The sequence below is a fragment of the Meriones unguiculatus genome, chromosome 8 (genome assembly GCF_030254825.1).
Source record: "Meriones unguiculatus strain TT.TT164.6M chromosome 8, Bangor_MerUng_6.1, whole genome shotgun sequence".
Lineage (NCBI taxonomy): Eukaryota > Metazoa > Chordata > Mammalia > Rodentia > Muridae > Meriones > Meriones unguiculatus.
Window position 1 is genome coordinate 25,049,070 of NC_083356.1, and position 18,074 is coordinate 25,067,143.

The 18,074-nt window shown below is 50.0% G+C and overlaps 1 protein-coding gene across 1 annotated transcript in view; it reads right to left on the bottom strand.

Annotated features, from left to right (window-relative positions):
* Positions 1 to 7: 7 nt before the first annotated feature.
* The window catches only part of Iqank1 (IQ motif and ankyrin repeat containing 1), a 31,639-nt gene continuing 13,572 nt past the window's right edge, over positions 8 to 18,074 (bottom strand). The window contains exons 3-13 of the mRNA XM_060389250.1: positions 12,407 to 12,540; positions 12,050 to 12,214; positions 11,750 to 11,941; positions 11,556 to 11,681; positions 1,542 to 1,681; positions 1,385 to 1,439; positions 1,172 to 1,264; positions 809 to 917; positions 608 to 704; positions 399 to 533; positions 8 to 327 (exon numbers count right to left, since the gene is read on the bottom strand). Of these exons, the coding sequence (XP_060245233.1) occupies positions 24 to 327; positions 399 to 533; positions 608 to 704; positions 809 to 917; positions 1,172 to 1,264; positions 1,385 to 1,439; positions 1,542 to 1,681; positions 11,556 to 11,681; positions 11,750 to 11,941; positions 12,050 to 12,214; positions 12,407 to 12,540 (1,550 nt within the window). The 3' untranslated portion in view covers positions 8 to 23. The remainder of the gene's footprint in view (positions 328 to 398; positions 534 to 607; positions 705 to 808; positions 918 to 1,171; positions 1,265 to 1,384; positions 1,440 to 1,541; positions 1,682 to 11,555; positions 11,682 to 11,749; positions 11,942 to 12,049; positions 12,215 to 12,406; positions 12,541 to 18,074) is intronic.

Below are 18,074 nucleotides of genomic sequence, written 5' to 3' on the forward strand. Positions count from 1 at the left end.
GCACATGCTTTATTGGGGTACAACTACAATCCTCCCCTGGACAGCTGCACACGCACTGGGAGCAGGATCTGCAGCTGCTCAGCCGGCGGCCACTGAACACGGGTGACAAAGAAGAGGCGGAAGTTCTCTAGGCGCGCCTCTTGGAACTGGGAGGGTTCATACTCAGGTCCATCAGTGGGCTGCAGCAGTGACAGATACCTTTCCTGGGCCAGCAGCTCACGACTCCACAGTGCCTGAGCCAGGCCGGGCTGCACCGCCTCCAGCTGCTGCTGCACTGATGGGAACAGGTCCACTTCACGCAGGTCAAACACCAGTGGTTTCCCGTACCTGTAGGTGTGTCCTGGTGAGATGGCAGGGAAGGCCCAGGGTGGGGCTGTCCTGGGCCCTGCCTGCCACACCTGAGCGCCCCCAGCAGAGCCAGCCGAATCCTCTCGGGTCTCATGTGCTCTGGGTTTACGGTATCCACATAGTTGGTGTCCTGGTATCTCAAGAAAGTGGCTGCCTGGCCAGAGGGGTCGATGACAAGAGGCCACCTGAGGGCAGCCACCTGGTCATTGCAGTCCATGGGCACCTCTGACTTGTACCCACACCCAGCCTGGGTACTGACCGTCCATCGGCGCGGATGCGGTCACCTACATCCTTCATCAGTACATCATGAAGCTCCGTGACCAGGCACTTGAGCCCGGGTGCTGCTGTCTCCTCGTCTGTGGAGTTGTTAGTTGAAGAACATGGGAGGTCCCACTGCTGAATCCCCTCCCTGGCGCCACCTTTCCAGGTCCCCCAGCTGCCCCACCACAACCCTGCCCACCCTCCTGGGTCTGCTCCCGAAGCTCCAGCCTGGCCATAGCCAGGGTCTCCTCGGCCTTCTGTGCCTCTTGCCGCAGCTTGTCCACTTGGGCCTCTGCGTCCTTGATGGCCTAAAGAAGGGACCGCTCTGACCATTGCTCCCTCCATCTCCTCAGAGCCACCACAGACTTTTCAGAAGTGTGGGGCTGGGGTTGGCTGCACAGTCACATGAGACCAATGCCTGCTGGGACCTCCTGGCTCCACCCATGCCCCAAGGAGGCCACTGCTGCCAAATGGCACCTTAGGTTTGGATGCCTGAACTTCCCTTGGAAGGGGAGCCCTCCCCCAAGGCTGGTGGAGGGTGTGCACAGCGTAAGAGCCCCACCTGCAGCGTGAGCTCCGTCTTGCCCATGCACTTCCTCTCACACTTATCGTGCTCCATGATCCTCCGATTGAGCTCACAGTAGGCCTGCTGGAGCTGGTGGGCAGGCGGGCCTTGTAGACCCCAGCAACTCACCCCCACTCTCACCCTCGCCCCTCAGCTCGAAGGCCCTCCCCAGGGTCTCCTCCCTGGGTGGAGGCCTAGGCCACAGATCACCTCCTTGTGACACTTCTGCTGTTCCTTGGTGAGCTGCTGCACCTTGAGGTTGATGCTGCAGAGGAGAGAAGCCGGCTGGTCAGAGTCCATGTCCGTGCCGTTGTCATCCACAGTTCCCCACCCCTACCCCTCCCTGGGCACTCCCTGCTCTGCGCACCGCTTGGCCTCGGTCTCCTTGTGCTTTTGGGCCTCCTGGGCCCGGCGCTGCTGCTCAGCCTCCATGTTCCGGAGCATAGCCTCTGTGAGGCTCAGGTCCCACGACTGCAGCACGCTGATCACTGCATCCAGGGAGGCCACCTAATGACAGGGCATTTGGTGCTTAGAGCTGTGTGTGTTCTGAATGTTCTGCCAACCTGGGAAGGAGGCACTTCCATTTTAGAGGATTTGGAAAGAGGATTAGGGCGCCATGACTGGTGACTGATAGGCGACAAGCCAAGACCACAGATTCCCACGGGCTCACTGTCCAGACTCAGACCCAGCTCCGGGGGCCCTTTCCATCTACCCACCAACCAAGCTCCCTGCCTCTGTCTACCAATCATGCAAAGCCACCAAGGCCATTAGGCTACCTCACTACAAGCACAGACACCCGACACCATTGTCTGAAGCTGCTTTCATCTGCTGTCCACCTGAAGAACTCCCCTTCTAGGAGGACACAGCCCCTAAGAGCCACAAACCCCAGCCCTTCTGGGTGTGATGTTGTCCACCTGTAATCCTAACACTCCCTTCTTTGCCTGGGTGTGAAAAGCAGGTCACAGTAAGAACAGGGTTGATGGGGTCTGGCACACTTGGCCATCATCCAAGGTTACTGGAGGAGGGATGGAGAAGGGTTTACACAGAGCGCTGTGAGCCTAAGGGTGGGGACATGGCTGACCCATACAAAGCATGCCTCTCCAGCCCCCTCAGGCTGGTGGTTTGGAGTCCTGACTGTTGACCCCATCTCATTCACTTCATATTAGCTCAAAGCCCAACAGAGACAAATGCATGGTCTCTCACGTTCAACTGCTTTAAATGTAGCCTGAGTTTAGCTTTAGAAATTCGGAGACTGCTTGCTTTTCATCTTACAAATCACCACCCACTCGCTGCAAGCCTCAGCCTAGACAAAGCCAAGCGCAGCCGGGGCCATCATGGTCATCACCACCACCATTGATCTTCACAGCTCCGAGTGCCCTTGGTGCTGCGTGGCATCGGTTGGTAAGCCACTGACACCGTTTGTCCAGGATCCTCCTTCATCAGCATCAAGCTGAAGCTCTCCACGCCTGCTCTTTCCCCTTGAGGCAACAGCCTTCCTTTCTTGAAGGACCTTCCAATTCTGTGCCATCCTTGGACATTCACAATGCTTAATGCCCTCGTCTCCAAATCTCTCCCCGTGACACTTTCTTGGAGAGGTCTATCCTGAACACCTTTTAAAAAAACCACCGCCTGCCTGTCCACCCTAGTGACGCAGCCCCTTACCCTGCCCCACTTTTCAAATTTCTTCACAGTGTTTATAGTATGGAGTATAACACTTGTTGATTAATTTCCCATTGCACCCCCAAGCACCTAGGATGTTTCCCTAGCATGAATATTTGATCAGTCCAACAGCTGGGTGAATCAATGAATGGATCTATTGATGTGCGTCTGAACGTACTGACTGACGTGAATGGACAGGATGAATAGGAAAGATGGCCAAGTGGAAAGATTCATTGATAAATTAATGTACAGAGAAAGGCACAGACGGACAGACAGTGGAATAGATGAATGGATTGCTGAAGGAATTTATGCACAAACATATGACTTTTTTGAGATTATAATTCTCTTCCTTCCCTCCAAACCTTCCATGACCCCCCCTTGTTCTCTTTCAAATTCATGTTCTCTTTTCATTAATTGTTGTTACTTGCATCTGTGCATATGTGTGTATACACATACATTCCCAAATACCATCTGCTTAGTCTGCAGAGTAGTGTTTGTTTTCAGGGCTGACCGTTTGGTGTTGGCTAACCAGTGCTCTTCCCTGGGGGAAATTACTTCTCCCATTCTCAGCATTCCTTAGTTGCCTGTAGTCCTCTGCGTAGGCTGCTGCCTCACAGGCTTTCCCTTGTCCCCATTAGCATGTCTATTGTTCTTGTTCAGCTCCTGTTTGGGCAGTCATGTGGTGAGACTTATCTGGATATATCTTCTGACATTCTTCGGAGACACAATCTCATAGCAAACTATCTCTATCCCCTAATTTAAAGTGCTGTTCCCTGAGCCTTAGGTGACTTGTAATTTAATATAATTTTGTATTATATAGGGGTATTTTGCCTGCATGTATATCTGGACACCATTTGTGATTCTGCTATGTGCAGAGGCCAGTAGATGGAGTTGAATTCCCTGGAACTGACGTTACAGATGGTTGTTAGTCATGATGTGGGTGCTGGACATTGAACCCATGTACTCTGGAAGATCAGCCAGTGCTCTTAACTGCTAAGCCATTTCTCCAGCCCCAATAGATGACCTTTTATTTTTTATTTTTATTTTTCTGAGATATGGTCATATGTAGCCATAGATGACCATAAATTTCTTGTAGTGAGAATTTTTGGTTTCTTTAAAAACACAGAATTGTTATGTTCACTATGTTTTTGTTTTAATCCGGGTGTGGGATATGGGGGTGCTTCAGATTGTCCACAGCAGTGATTATGATTTGCCTTGTGCTCTGGCAGGGGTGTGATTTTGCCAGCTGCAGATAGTTTCTGCAAGTGTATGACATTTGAAATTCTGGGGACTATTGAGAGAGTGTAACCCAAGGCCTGATGCATGCTAGGCAAGAACTTTGTCAACTAAAAGCCTGTCACCCAGCCCTGTAATATGTAATTTTAAATGCTTATTTTGTATTGTTTTGCTTTGAGACAAGGTCTCTTCATGCAGCCCTGGCTGCACTGTCTATATAGACCAGGCTGGCCTCGAACTCACAGAGATCTACCTGCTTCTGCCTCCCAGTGCTGGGATTACAGGCGTGTGCCGCCGAGCCTGGATCACCCCCTGCCTCTTAAATGCTTGCTTTGAATGGAAGTTCTAAGGACTGCATCCACAGAACAAGTTGGCCGAGAATTGGGTTCTCACTGGGAACTCAGCTGAGCTTCAAAGCCCTGAAGCCGGCTGGTGGCTCCAGACTGCTGGTAGTCCAGCATGCAGCAAGGCAGTGCTGAACCCTCACGGAAAGATGGTATGATTTAAAAACAAAATGCATAATGCGAAACAGGAAAGGTGAAAGAAAACCTTCAGTAACTACAGATGACGGAAGCTTCCACAGGGATCTGGACGCTGGAGTTATCAGCTCATGGGCAGAAGACTCAGTCAGCATGGATGAAGCCCTAGGTTCAAGCCTCAGTATCTCAAAGGCAATACGTTCAAGGTAATGAAGACTGGGTTAAGAATTTGGTAATGAACTGCAAGACTTTATATATATTCTATAATAAATGAAGTGGCTAGGAGTTAAAATGATGTAAATTAACAACAAAGTGTGACTATTTAATGCCTAAATGCATACAGCTGAAGAGAAAAGTGGTGAAATAGAAGGCACATCAGAGGAAAATATCCAGGGCAAATTGAAAAAAAAAAGTACATAGAAAAGAGGGTCAAAAGTGGTGGTTATTAGTGCTGGTCAAGGTCCTTTCTAGTTTGTAGGCATGTCAAAGAATATGCTTCCTGACAATCGTGGTCAGGATGTGCCAAATGACAAGGTCTTGCCAATATATGGCAAGTGATTTGCACTAGGTGTTCTGGATGCCTCTCCTCTTGGACAAAGACAAGTGATATTCAAGACAGCGGCTGCTCTGTCCCCTGGGCTCCCCCAAAGAGTCCACAATAAACAGAAGTTCCGGCGACCACTGAAATGGACACTGGACACAAACCTCATTCTGCTTTAAGCTACCGAGCACCGCCAAATGTTAGTTACATGAACCTATGGGGACAATCAATTCTCATTCAAACCCCAACAGCTGCAGTTATGATTTTAATTTGCATTTCCTTGTTAATACCGGTGAGAAATCTGTCCTACGGTTTTTGGCCATTTGGGCTGTTTTTGTTTTTGTTTTTGTTTTAATATAGAGCCTTGCTCAATAACTCTGGCTGCCCTGATACCTGCTATGTAGCCCAGGCTGGTCTGAGAGTCACAGCAATCCTCCTGCCTGAGCCTCCTGAGTGCTGAGATTGTAGGCATTATTGTGCCACTGTTCCTGAGCCAGACATCTTTTTGAAAGTATATTTGAGTTGTATATATGCTTATTTGTTGTATGTGTGCTTGTGTGTGTGGTCAGAGGACAACTGTGAGAGCTCTCTCCTTCCACGGTGTCCCAGGGGCTTGAACTCATAAGCACCTTTACCCACTGGGTCATTTCATCAGCCCAGGCTTAGACATCTTTTTAAAGAAGTACTTTCAAGTGAGTTTCTACCTATCTCTTGGGTTGTCTCGTTTATTTCCCCCATTAAGAGGCATTTGTAGCTATCTCTCATATTAGAGTCGCACGCAGAACTCTAACCTTTATGCTACCAGTGGCTGACCTTGATCTTCCACACAGGAAGTCTCCAAAGCTTTTCGCCCCTTTAGATTATGTTCCTGGGATCACTTCACACCTTTTCATGGGCAAACATGAAGACCTTTTCTTCACAGTCCTTTAGATTTTTCATTTGTTAATCTGTTTATTTAACGATTTATTTACCTATTTATTGATTGATTTTGTTTTGAGACAGGGTCTTTTTATGTAGCCCCCTGACTTTCCTGGAACTTGCTCTATAGACCAGGCTGGCCTCAAATTCACAGAGAACCTCCTGTCTTTGCCTCCCGAGTGCTGGGGTCGAAGATGTGTGCCACCACTGCCAAAACCTAGAATTTCCCTTTAGAGTCACCATTTACTGAATTTGATTCTATGCGTCATTTCTGTTTTGTGACAGTCATTCATCAGGTTGTACAGTTATTGCAAGCATGGTTTCCTTCCTCTGTGAGTTGAGAGCTGCTGAGTCCAGGATTGCATGATGCGTGCCGCAGTTGAAGTCCCTACGAGGAGGCCCTGAGAGACCAGTGAACGAAGGTGTGAGGGTGAAACCTGGGTTGCAGCGGAGACCCCAAGATGTTGGAGATGCCAAAGCTATGCCAAGAGAGCCGGGGAGCAGGAGGGGGAGCAGCCCGAGAGAGAAGTGCATGCGCAGTCAGCAAAGCTGTGGCGTCGTGTAAGCCTCTGAGACTGAAGTGCCAGAAAGAGGACATGGACCTACAGGATTTAGTGTTTCCCCTGCTGGGTTTCAGTCTTGCTTTGATCCAGGATTTCCTCACTATGCTCCCATTCCTCCATTTTGGAACAACAGTGTATAGTCCTTACCATTGTGTATAGGAAGCATATGATTTGTTTTGTTTGTTTGTTTGTTTGTTTTTTATTTTACAGTGGGTCATGTTTAGAAATAGCCTTGAGTCCCAGAAGAGATTTTGGACTTTTTAATTTTAATCAAGAAGTTTATTTAGACAAGATGCTTGACTTGAAGGGAAAACTACCAAGGAATATTTTGTTTGAGAATAATCTACCCCTGCTGAAGGACAGATTGTCCTACATGTAACAACTACGTACAGAAAGGTTGCAAAATTGTTCTTGGTTTTACAGTGATAAATGAGAAACACTAAAAGTCTCAAACTGATGAAAAGTATACAAGGAATTTTAGGCTGTTGGGTTCTTTTGTTAAAATGATGAGAGCAAAACAGCTTACTAGAATATAAAGGTAAGAGCTGTGCGAGCATGCTTCTAATGGGATATTTTCATAGCACTTTCCTTCGGACCATCTGCATCTGATGTCAGCCAAGACAGACCACTGGCCCTGTAGTTTACGGACAAAAGTTCAAGTCCAGTGGTGGTTGCACAGGCTTACAATCCCAGCATTAGGGAGGCAGAGGCAGGCGGCTCTCTGAGTTGGAGGCGAGCTTGGTCTACAGAGTGAGTTCCAGGACAGCCAGGGCTACACAGAGAAACCCTGTCCTGAAAACAAACAAACACAAAACAAAAGGAAAATTTAAATGTTGGTTTGTGTGTGTGTGTGTGTGCTTTATATTAAATGAAGGGATAGAATGCTTTATATCAAATGAAGGGATAGGATGGGAAAACGAAAGATCAGAGAAAACCATGGGTGGTAGTCAGGGTGTGCAGCTTTCTAACTGAGGATGTATCTTGGTTTATGGCAGAGTTCTGGAATAAAGCTGCAGGCTCCTTTTTTACTAGACACCCTGTGTCTGCGGTAGCCAGAACACATCCTGATCTTCTCCTGTTTCCATCTGTGCAGATGTGTCTGTTTCGCTGATTGTGCGCCTGTCAAACCGGAACCTGACCTGCCTAATTGGTAAGCTCTGTTGTTCATGGGAGGCTTTCTTTAGTTCACGAAGAGCTGTCTGCCTTGTCACCTAAAACTGCACCACAACGATCCTGCCCACTACCCTCAAATTAATATGCTCATCGTCCTCAGCCTCGACTCCTCCCTTGGGTTGCTCGTTGGCCATGGTGAGCATAGGTCTCCCCAGTTGCCACACCAGGTCCTCACTGCAGGGCGCTATGGACTCTTTTGTTTTGTTTTTGTTTTCCGGGATAAGGTTTCTCTGTGTAATAGCCCTGGCTGACCTGGATTTGCTTTGCAGACCAGGCTGGTCTCAAACTCATGGAGATCTGCCTGCCTCTGCCTCCCTAGCGCTGGGATTAAAGCACCACCATGCCCTACCACTATGGACTTTTGAACAATGCTGGGGCCATGAAAGACTATGGGTACTTCTGAAGTTGGGGGAAAAAAAATGCAGTTTGCATTATGAGATGGCCACGAGCCTATGGGGCCCAGGGGAATAATGGGGTTTGACGGGGAATTGCCCCCTAAAGTTCATGTATGTCAACACTTGGTTCTTCGTTGGTGGTGTCGTTTGGAGGGGGTTATGGTACCTTTTAGGAGGCTGAGCCTTGGAGGAGAGACTACATCACTGGAGGCAGGCTTTGAGAGTCTATGGTCCCACCCCACTTTGTTCTTCCTCCTTCCTGTGTGCGGACAAAAAGGCAATCAGCCAGCTTCCTGCTCCTGCCTTCTGCACAACGGACTCTATCTCCCAGAACCAAAAGCCAAATGAACTCTTTCTTCTTTAAGTTGCTTTTGCTCATGGTGTTTTATAACAGCGAGAGATAAGTACTAAGGTAACAACGACACCCACCAGACACCCTCAGAGCTTACAGGAATCACATCATGGCGATTAGTATTGAACAGAGGGTCTGCAAAGCGCTGCTGGCTGGAGTGGGCAGGCAGCTGCAGCCATGAAGCTGTGGGTGTGGGCCGGAGACACACAGGGATACACATGGCACGCCGCGGCCGGTACATGGAACTCGAAGCCCCGAATAATGCATGGAACAACGGAACACTCATACCAGCAAGCTCATTTCTCCACACTGGCGGAGGGAGATAAACCACAGCTCCGTGCAAAGCACTGACTCCCGCAGGCACGGTTTATGGCAAGAGACGCAGGAAGAACAATGCCACATGAACTCACGTGCACGAGATTCATAACAGTGAGGCCATCCTACAGGGCCTAGACATTCGGGCCTAAAAGTGGCAGCTGAATGGGTGAGTGGATGGATGAATGAAATGAATGAATGGTGGTTTAAGCACAGAGTAAAGGACGGGACGGGGGAAGCAAGGAAAGTAACCCTGTACACTCCGCCAGGTAGTTCCCCGGGCAGAGGGCAGGGCTCTGGCGACAAGCCATTCCTTATATGGTTCCGCTGCTGTTTCTTGAGGTGAACCACAGAGTCGCACACACAACTTTGGCTCACTCAGTGTCCAGCTAACGATCTGTATTTGACAAAACTACGATCCAAGATGAGTGAGATCAAAGAGTAGACAGAGAAACGGAGGCAAGGCGAGAGGAGGGATGAATGATCAGATAGATGTTTACGCACGTGGATAGTCATCTGGCTAAGCCTGAAGTCCTGGTACTAAATCAACTTGTGGGTATTTATCTAACAGAATATTTATTGAGAACCATGTGCCAAGATTTTTGCCAAGGAACTCGATGGCTATCTCTAGTCCTGCAGAGATGGGCTGTTGCCTTCTGGTGTGTGGGAACAGCTTACGAACGTGTGAGGGCTGGTCTGTGGGTGGAAGAGCTGTAATCAAACGAAACCAAATGAGCACAAGAGGGTGATGTGAGCTGATGGACGTCACAGGATGGACGTCACATGGGCAGATGGGTAGTTTAATGGTAATGAAGTGGCAGGATCAAGACAGAGCTAACTCACAGCAAGACGTGACACCCAGCGTGTGGTAAGTTAGTGTGGTTAACTGACACCTAAGTCTGGCAAATATAAGACTGAGTTGAGGAATTCACCGAACGCAAGCTTCTGTAACCCACCACCTCATCGTCCCGCTGTCCTTCCCCGCTCACCACACCTACTCCTCCTTTCCTTCATGTGCGAACCAGTGAGCTGTCTTTCATTTTGTCATTTTTTTGCCATGTCGAGATGGAATCAAGTACTCAGTGTGTGGCAGGGGGCTTTTTCTCACGGTTCCCTGGAGAGTTACGGAAGTGGCTGACGGACCTCTATGGCTACTCTCTCCGGCTGAAAGGTGTTCCGGTGTTCACCATGAGAGGGTATCTGTATCTGGGCGGTGTCCAGTTTGAGGCTATCCCCGTGCAAGCTTCCGGGGACGTTAGTACGCAGACTTCACTGTACTGGGCTCAGTGCCCAAGAACATAACTGCCGAGGAACGTGCTGTGTGTAGCTCTTCAGAGCCTGCAGAGGGAGGAGCCCTTGCTCCTGCTTGCAGCAAGCTGTGAGAATCCAGTCTGTCTGCCCCCTTGCCAACACAGCTTCACCTCTCCCTTCACGTAAGCTGTCACAGTGGGTGCTGACTTGGGACACCCTTGTTCTGTGCCGATCTGCAGTTATCACTCCTCTCCCCATCTGTCACAAATAGACGACGCATCCCTGTCCATCGTGGCTGGACATCATATTTATTTGCTGTGGAGATGAAATTTGTTTCTAGGTCCCAGAGAAGTGTCCTTGGTCAGGTATACAATTTGTGACCAGCCTCTCCCCACAGCTGGCCACTGCTTCTCGTCCGGGTCTTATGAAGGGAAGCTCTTCCTTCCTTCCTTCCTTCCTTCCTTCCTTCCTTCCTTCCTTCCTTCCTTCCTTCTTTCCTTCCTTCCTTTTTATCTTTTTTCTTTCTTTCAAGGGAGAGTGGGAATGCAGTACCCACCACCACCAATTTTGCAGTCCAGTTTCCTGATGGGGGGGGGGCATCGCAGAGCACATTTGCAGTGCAAAGGATACGCCTCACCCCGGGAAGACCCCTTCCTGGCCACGGTGTCTCGTCGGGTAAGTGCGTGAATGGAAGCTTTGCATCTTGGTGAGGCCCCGCTTTTCTTTCTTCTGTCTTCATGGTAAGGTATCTAAGAGTGCTTCAACCTGTCCTAGGGCCCAGAGATATTCCCCTGTGTCTAAAAGTGTGTGCTTCACTGTTCATGCTGGAATCTCAGATCAGATGAGTGAGTTTTGTGTCAGGTCTGAGGATCAGGTCAGAACTCATTTCTGACCCAAAGCAGAAGGATCAGGGTTAGTTCCCAGGCAAACTAGGCTATGAAGAGTGTGTGTGAGTGTGTGTGTGTGTGTGTGTGTGTGTGTTTGCATATATGTCTGTGAACAAACAAATAAATAGAAGGTAAGGTAAGAACACTTCCTGGCCTGGCTTCTCATCCTCCCAGCTGGGAGGCAGCTCCGCTGACTGGGAGGGGAAAACGGGACTAAACTGAGACCAGAGGCTGCCTCCCAAGCCGTCTAGCACCTAGGAGACCTGGCCAGCCTCTGAGGCCGGAGGACACTTTCCTAATCTACCACAGTAGCTGCATCCTCGGGTGGCCGGAGCCCGGAAGGAGCTAAGCCGAACCACACAGAAGGCGTCCCCGGCAGACAGCTATTGTTCGGAAAACGGCATCTGGTTCGTGGGCTGGAACTAGGGGCAGAGTCTAGGGATCCCAGTATCCTGTCGACATTTCCGCTTGTTTGTTTGTCTTAGGAGACAGGGTCTCTCTGTCAGGCTTCTGGAGTGGAAGTCCTGCCAATCCACCTGCCCACTGCTGGGATTACAGACGTGCACCCCCACCACACCAGAAACCTCGGGCTTTCGCACGCCAGGGCCACACCTGTTCCGGGGTGCTCCCGTCATCCGCGAACACCCGGGGGTCCGCTCCGAGCTTCAGAAGCACCTCCACGGCTTCCAGGTGGCCCCCGAAGGCTGCCCGGTAGAGCGGCGTGCGGCCGAAGGCGCCCTGCGGAAGGGGCTCCCTGAGCGCGTGCGGGGGGCGGGCCACGCCGCCGCCGTGCGCACCGCGCCCACCTTGCTGTTGGGGCTGGCGCCCAGCTCAGCCAGCAGCTGGATGGCCGGGGCCTGCCCGCCCGCCGCCGCCTCGGATATGGGCGTGTTGCCGTGGCTGTCCTCGCACTCCACCATGGCCACGCGCCTCTGCAGCCGCCGAGCCTTGCCCGCCTCGTCGGTGCCCACACCTTCGCGCGTCAGCAGCTGCTCCACCTGCGCGCGTGGGCCGTGTCACCTCACCCCGCCCCCTCCGGTCCCCCACCACCACCGGCGGCCGGCCAGCCTCGCCACCCCTCCCCTCCCCGGCGCCGGCGCCCAGACCTCCTGCAGCACGGTGCGGATCTCGCCCAGGTCCCCTTCGAACGCGGCCTCCAGCAGGCGGCGGCGACGCTGCAGCTCCTCCCGCCGCGCGCGCTCCGCCGCCTCCTCCTGCTCACGCTGCCGCCGGGCCTCCTCCTGCTCCCGGCGCACCAAGGCCAGGTAGGCCTGCAAGACACGGCCAGCGCTCGCCTCGCCGCAGCCAGTTCCCGCAACGCTGCCCGCAGTGTCCGCAGCTCACGACATCGTGCCCACAAGCTCTGAGATCCCCCCAAAGCCCAAGGCCACGGCTCCCCTTCCCAGTCTGTCCGGACTCTGGTCTCGGCTCTTGGGGTCTTGTGGCTGGGCCCTCCTGCTCACCTCTCTTTGCAGCTTCTCCATCTCATCCAGGTACTCCTGGCGCTTCTGCCGTCTACGGGCCAGCTCCTTTCGTGCCAGATATCGCCGGACGGAAGCCTGGATGGCGGTAGCGGCTTTGTCCTCTGCAGTCGGCTCTGCAGGGAGAAAAGTCGGAACTTTGGACCCCAGCCCTCTTTCCTGTCCGCCATCCATCCCCGCAGCTTCCGGAGCCCATACAGAGGACGCAAACGGGTCTCAGAAAGCAGGAAGGCTGTCATGCCTGTCTCCCTGCACTCAGGAGGCTGAAGCAGGAGAACCCACGGAATCCAGTAGTTTAAAACCAGCCAGGGCTATGCGGTGGACAGTTTTCAACAGCAGTGATAAGAATTCCTCAACAGCTGAGCAAGAATAATGCTCCCTCAGTAGAGCCGGGGAAAGAAAGGGGGCTGGACTCGAGCAGGAAGTCCATCCACCTGCCCAGGGCAGCTGAAAAGACGTCTGAGGAAAACCGGGGGAAAGGACAGAAAAGTGGCCTCTGGTTCTCAGGGCTCCTGAACCGAGAGCCAGAGGCCCCTCCTGGCTTAGCCCAACAAACCCTCAAGACCTGGTGGTTGCAGCTGAGGCATGAACTGCCTCAAACGGGATGGGGTGGGTGGGGTAGGATGGTGTTTCTCAAGTGTTCTCAGCTCGCACCCCAGGACACTCAGAAGAGGGCATGAGTCTAGAGCATGGACACAAGCATATATTCAGACCACTTTGCAGAGGTCCACATGCTGGCCTGGCACAGCGGCTGCCCGGAGCAGGGGATGGGAAGACAGGCTGGGTAGATCACCAGGATAAGTGAAAAATGAGTCAGTACAGGCAAGGAAAGGAATGGAACACAAGGCATAGCTAGCTGGACAGACATAAAGAGATTTGGAGCAAGAAGAGTGGGCAGTGTGTGGCTCTGTGGAGGGGAAGAGGGGCGTGCCCAGGCAATCCAGGGGAGGAGTAGAATGGGGAAGCCAGGGGGAAGAGAAACAGAGCATGGCACAGACAACAGAGTCTCCAGGACCCAGGCAGATGGTGGAAGGGAAAGCCCATGCTCAGGGAATCAGAACACCCTGAAACGGAGCCAACCCTGTGGCACACACCTGTAGCCCCGGGTACTCCAGGAGCAGAGACAGGAAGATCACTTAATCCCGGGGGTTGGAGGCTAACCTGGGCATCACAGTGAGAGCCCCTCTCAACCATGCCCCTTCCCCTCCCCCACAAAAAAAAACCCTGAAATTAACCTTGTGTGTTCATGAGTGTGCAGGTGCGCTCGGCTGATTAGCCGGTGAGCCCTGGGGACCCTTCTGTCTCTGCTTCTTTAAGGCTGGAACTCTGTGGGTTTGGGGGACTGAACTCAGGCACTCAGGCACGTGCAGCAAGCTATTTGCTGAATGAGCCATCTCCTGGTCCCCAGAAATGAATCTTTTGATCCAGCCTTTGGTGATTCTGGTGAGCGAGCACCATACCACTGAGCCACACCCAGGCCCTAGTTTATTTTGCTTTGTTTTGAGATATGTCACAGCAATTAAGAGAAGCAACTATGACATTTAACATTCCTCCCAATGCTTCATGGGCAGTGCAAAGGCCCTTCAAAGTAGGCAACTGAAGAAAAAGATGTGATTAAAAAAATAAAATGGTAGCTGGGCAGTGGTGGTGCACGCCTTTAGTCCCAGGACTTGGGAGGGAGGCAGAGGCAGATGGAACTCTGATTTTGAGGTCTACTTGATCTACAAAAAGAGTTCCAGGACATCCAGGTCTACACAGAGAAACCCTGTCTTGAAAAACTAAAAAATAATTAAGCCTGGCAGTGATAGCCCACACCTTTAATTCCAGCATGTGGGAGGCAGGAGCAGACAGATCTGAGTTTGAGGCCAGCCTGGTCTACAGAACAAGTTCCAGGACAGCTAGGGTGAAAGAGAGAAACTCTGTCTTGGAAAAAGAAGGAAGAAAAAAAAAAGAAGAAGAAGAAGAAGAAGGAAGATGAGGAGGAGAAGGAAAAGAAAAAGAAAGGAAAAGAAAAACCAGAAGATAATTAGAAACATCTATATGGCAATAATAAGAATGTTCTAGACACAGGATAATGATGATTAAGAATATAAAGATGTTGAGTATTTAAGGTAAGAGTGAAAATGTTTGTCATGACCCAGTCATAAACTGTAGTGTGTAAGCAAATAAAACTCTAAGAGCTCAGCTGGGGCTGGGTGTGGGGGCACAAGCATTTAATTCCAGCCTTGAGACACACAAGTTGGTGTCTCTCTGTGAGCTCCAGGACAGCCTGCTTTACCCCAAGAGACCTTCTCTAAAACAACAGCAAAAGAGCTCAGTTGTGGCCAGGTTTGGTGGCTCATGCCATTAATCCCAGCTCTTGAAGACCAGACCCTGGCAAGTGAATCCTGAGTTCAAGGCCAGCCTGATCTACATAGTGAGTTCCAGGCCAGCCAGGGCTATATAGTGAGGCCCTTTCTCAAAAATAAAATGAGTCAATTAAGAACTCAGTGGTTAAGTGTAACAGCATAATAGAAAGAGCTGAAGGCAGAATTAGTAACCTAGAAGACAAAATAAAATATCTGCAGAAGTCAGAGACAAAAGAAAGTGGAAAATGCAGGTATAGTTGGATGTTATTATAGATGTTGGGAGAGAGTTTTTCGAGACAGGGTTTTTCTGTGTAACAGGCTGTCCTAGAACTCAATTTGTAGACCAGGCTGGCCTTGAATTTATAGAGATCTGCCTGCCTCTTTCTCCCCAGTGCTGGGATTACAATGAGCTCACTAGCTGGGAGCTTGTTTGCTTGGAAAAGAGTTTTGAAAGTTAATCAAAGACATAAAGTCACACCTTTGAAATGCAATGGTAAATACAAAAGCTAGCAAGCATACAAAACAATAGAGCTAGAGAAAATTGCCAAAACTAAAGGGGGAAAAGATATATTCAAAGAGACAATAAATTTATTAAAAAAAAAAAACAAAATTCACAATAGCAGCACATGTATGCTTTTGTACCCAAAAGGCATGCTTCAGACAGAATGGGGTGCTATGACAAACTAGACTTATTGGTTCAAGAAGAGAATGAAGTAAATAAAAAGACAAATCTGTGAATAAACATGTGCAAAACAGCAAATGCAACTATTAGAGTATACAATAATTAAACTTCGAATTCACAAACATGCAAAGCACTGCATTCCACAACACTCCACCCATCTCATGGGTCTTATGTTTTTTTCTGCCCCTTCCTTCTAGGATGTTCCCTGAGCCTTGCAGAAGCTGACAAAGATGCTTATGGCTCGAACATTCAACAGCCACTTCAGTCTCGGTGCTTTGACCAGTTATGATTCCCTGCAGTTACTGCTACAAAACAGCCACAACAGAAACTTTTCTAACTGCCGTGGTTTGAATAAAAATGGGCCCACTAGGCTCACAGATTTGAATGCTTAGTCACGAGAAAATAGAACTGTTCAAAAGGATTAGAAGGATTAGGAGATGTGGCCTTGTTGGAGAAAGTGTCACTGGGGGGGGGGGGGGAGGTGTCTTTGAGGTGTTAAAAGCCCATGCCGGACCCAGGGTCTCTCAGGATGTACCGCTTCTTCGGCACTGTGTCTGTCTGCGTGCCATCATGCTTCCCGCCATGATGATAATGGACTAACCCTCTGAAACTGTAAGCCAGCCCTCCATGAAAATGCTTTAAAAAACAAGAATTTCCTTGGCTTGGTCATGATGTTTTGTCACAGTAACAGAACTGTGACTAAGATCATAGCAGGAGCTGACAGCAGCACGCAGCTATGCGTAAAAATAATTACCTAGTCACCTCATACCCATTTCACAAAACAGCAGCGGGATCTTCCACACCAGAGCCCATGACCTCACCAGCCGTGGCTTTTGGCCAGGTTTACAGTAAGAGATGTGAGCTCTCTCCTGCGGAGCAGGCCTCAAATCCAGCCAGAAAGCAGCTGGTTATGCCGCAACAGACTTGCCAGTGCTGCGCCAACAGACAGTCAGCAGTGTCACAGTTGGGGTCCACAGCTGTGTGAGGCTGTTCCTGACAGCCCCCCCACCCCCTCGGCCTGCACAGCACCTTCTAGCACTGGGAGGGTGAGGCAGCAGGGAGGGAGCTTCATCTCAGTTCCAGCTTGATTTCTGTGTCTTCAGAGAAAATAGAGTGTCTTTAGCAATAGGTTCCATTTATTATTATTATTATTATTATTATTATTATTAGAGTGACCTGCCTGCATGTACACCTGCAGGCCAGAGAGGGCTCCAGACCTCATTACAGATGTTTGTGAGCCACATGTGGTTGCTGGGAATTGAACTCAGAACCCCTGGAAGAACAGCCAGTGCCCTTAACCTCCGAGCCATCTTCCCAGCCCTAGTAATAGGTTCCTAGCGTCCATTTCCGGTGGGCAGCCAAGCGCAGTGGCATTTGCATATGTTGTGTCAGCCTCGGGGGCCTCCCTGACCTACATGTCATTGGGTGTAGCCGGCTCCTGGCACTGGAGCTTTCGCTTACCCATCTATGGCTTCTGGAAGCAGCTTTGTCTGACCACTCAGGGTCCATTCAAACTCCTTTTTAAAGAGGGAATTCTGGCTCTAAATTCGATTACCAAATATCACTTTCCCTGTGGCTTTTTTTTTTTTTTTTTACCCAACCTCAATTCTGGTTTATCTCCCCTTCCTGACCCCTCTCCAGGTAAGCTTTTCACCCTGAGTAGCTGCCTTCATCTTCATATCACATGTGTTTTGTTATCCCTCTTCCCCACAACCTAAAGCCTCCTTTCTGCCTCTCCTGGGCTCCTCTCTAGCTTACTGGCCTTAAACACACTCGCTTCCACACAAAATGTCAATATATAAGAATTAGAAGGTAGGGGCTAGAGAGATGGCTCGGCAGTTACCAGCACCGGCTGCTTTTCCAGAGGACACAGATTTGGTTCTGAGCATCCACGTTGTAACTGGATCCAGGGGATCTGATGCTCTTTTGACCTCCACAGGCGCCAAGTGGTACATGTGACACACACACACACACACATGGACACATAAAATAAGAGAATCCATGTTTTAAAGTTAGGAGGTAAAACACACATAGAAGAGAAATAGCTTGTTTCTGATCTGAATCTGGGTTAGCTCACTTAACATATTATTTTCCAGTTACACCCGTTCTCTTACAGAGTCCATTTTTCTTCCTAGCTGAACAGGATTCTGCTGTGTGTATGTGCCACATTTTTCACTGTCCCTTCATCACTAGATGAGCATCTAGGCTCGTTCTAGCTGCTGGGGGTAAGTAGGGCAGCTCTGAACATGGATATGCAAGTGTCCCTGTGTGGGATGCTGGTCTGTGCCCAGGAGTGGTATGGCTGGGCAGAGGGTGGTTTTAGTTTTAGATTTAGTTTAGTGGCTACACTAGTTTAAACCCTTGCCAGCAATGAATAAGGGTTCCATTTTTTTTTCAACATCCTCCCTAGCATATATAATTTGTTTTCTTGATGGTAACTGTTTTGATTGGATCGAGAAGGGATAGAACAGTTTCATTTCTCTGATAGCTACCAATGTTAAACACATTTTTTTTTTTTTTTAAATAGGGTTTCTCTGTATCACCTTGGCTGTCCTGGACTAGCTATGTAGACCAGGCTGGCCTTGAACTCACAGCGATCTGCCACCCCAAGTGCTGGTAT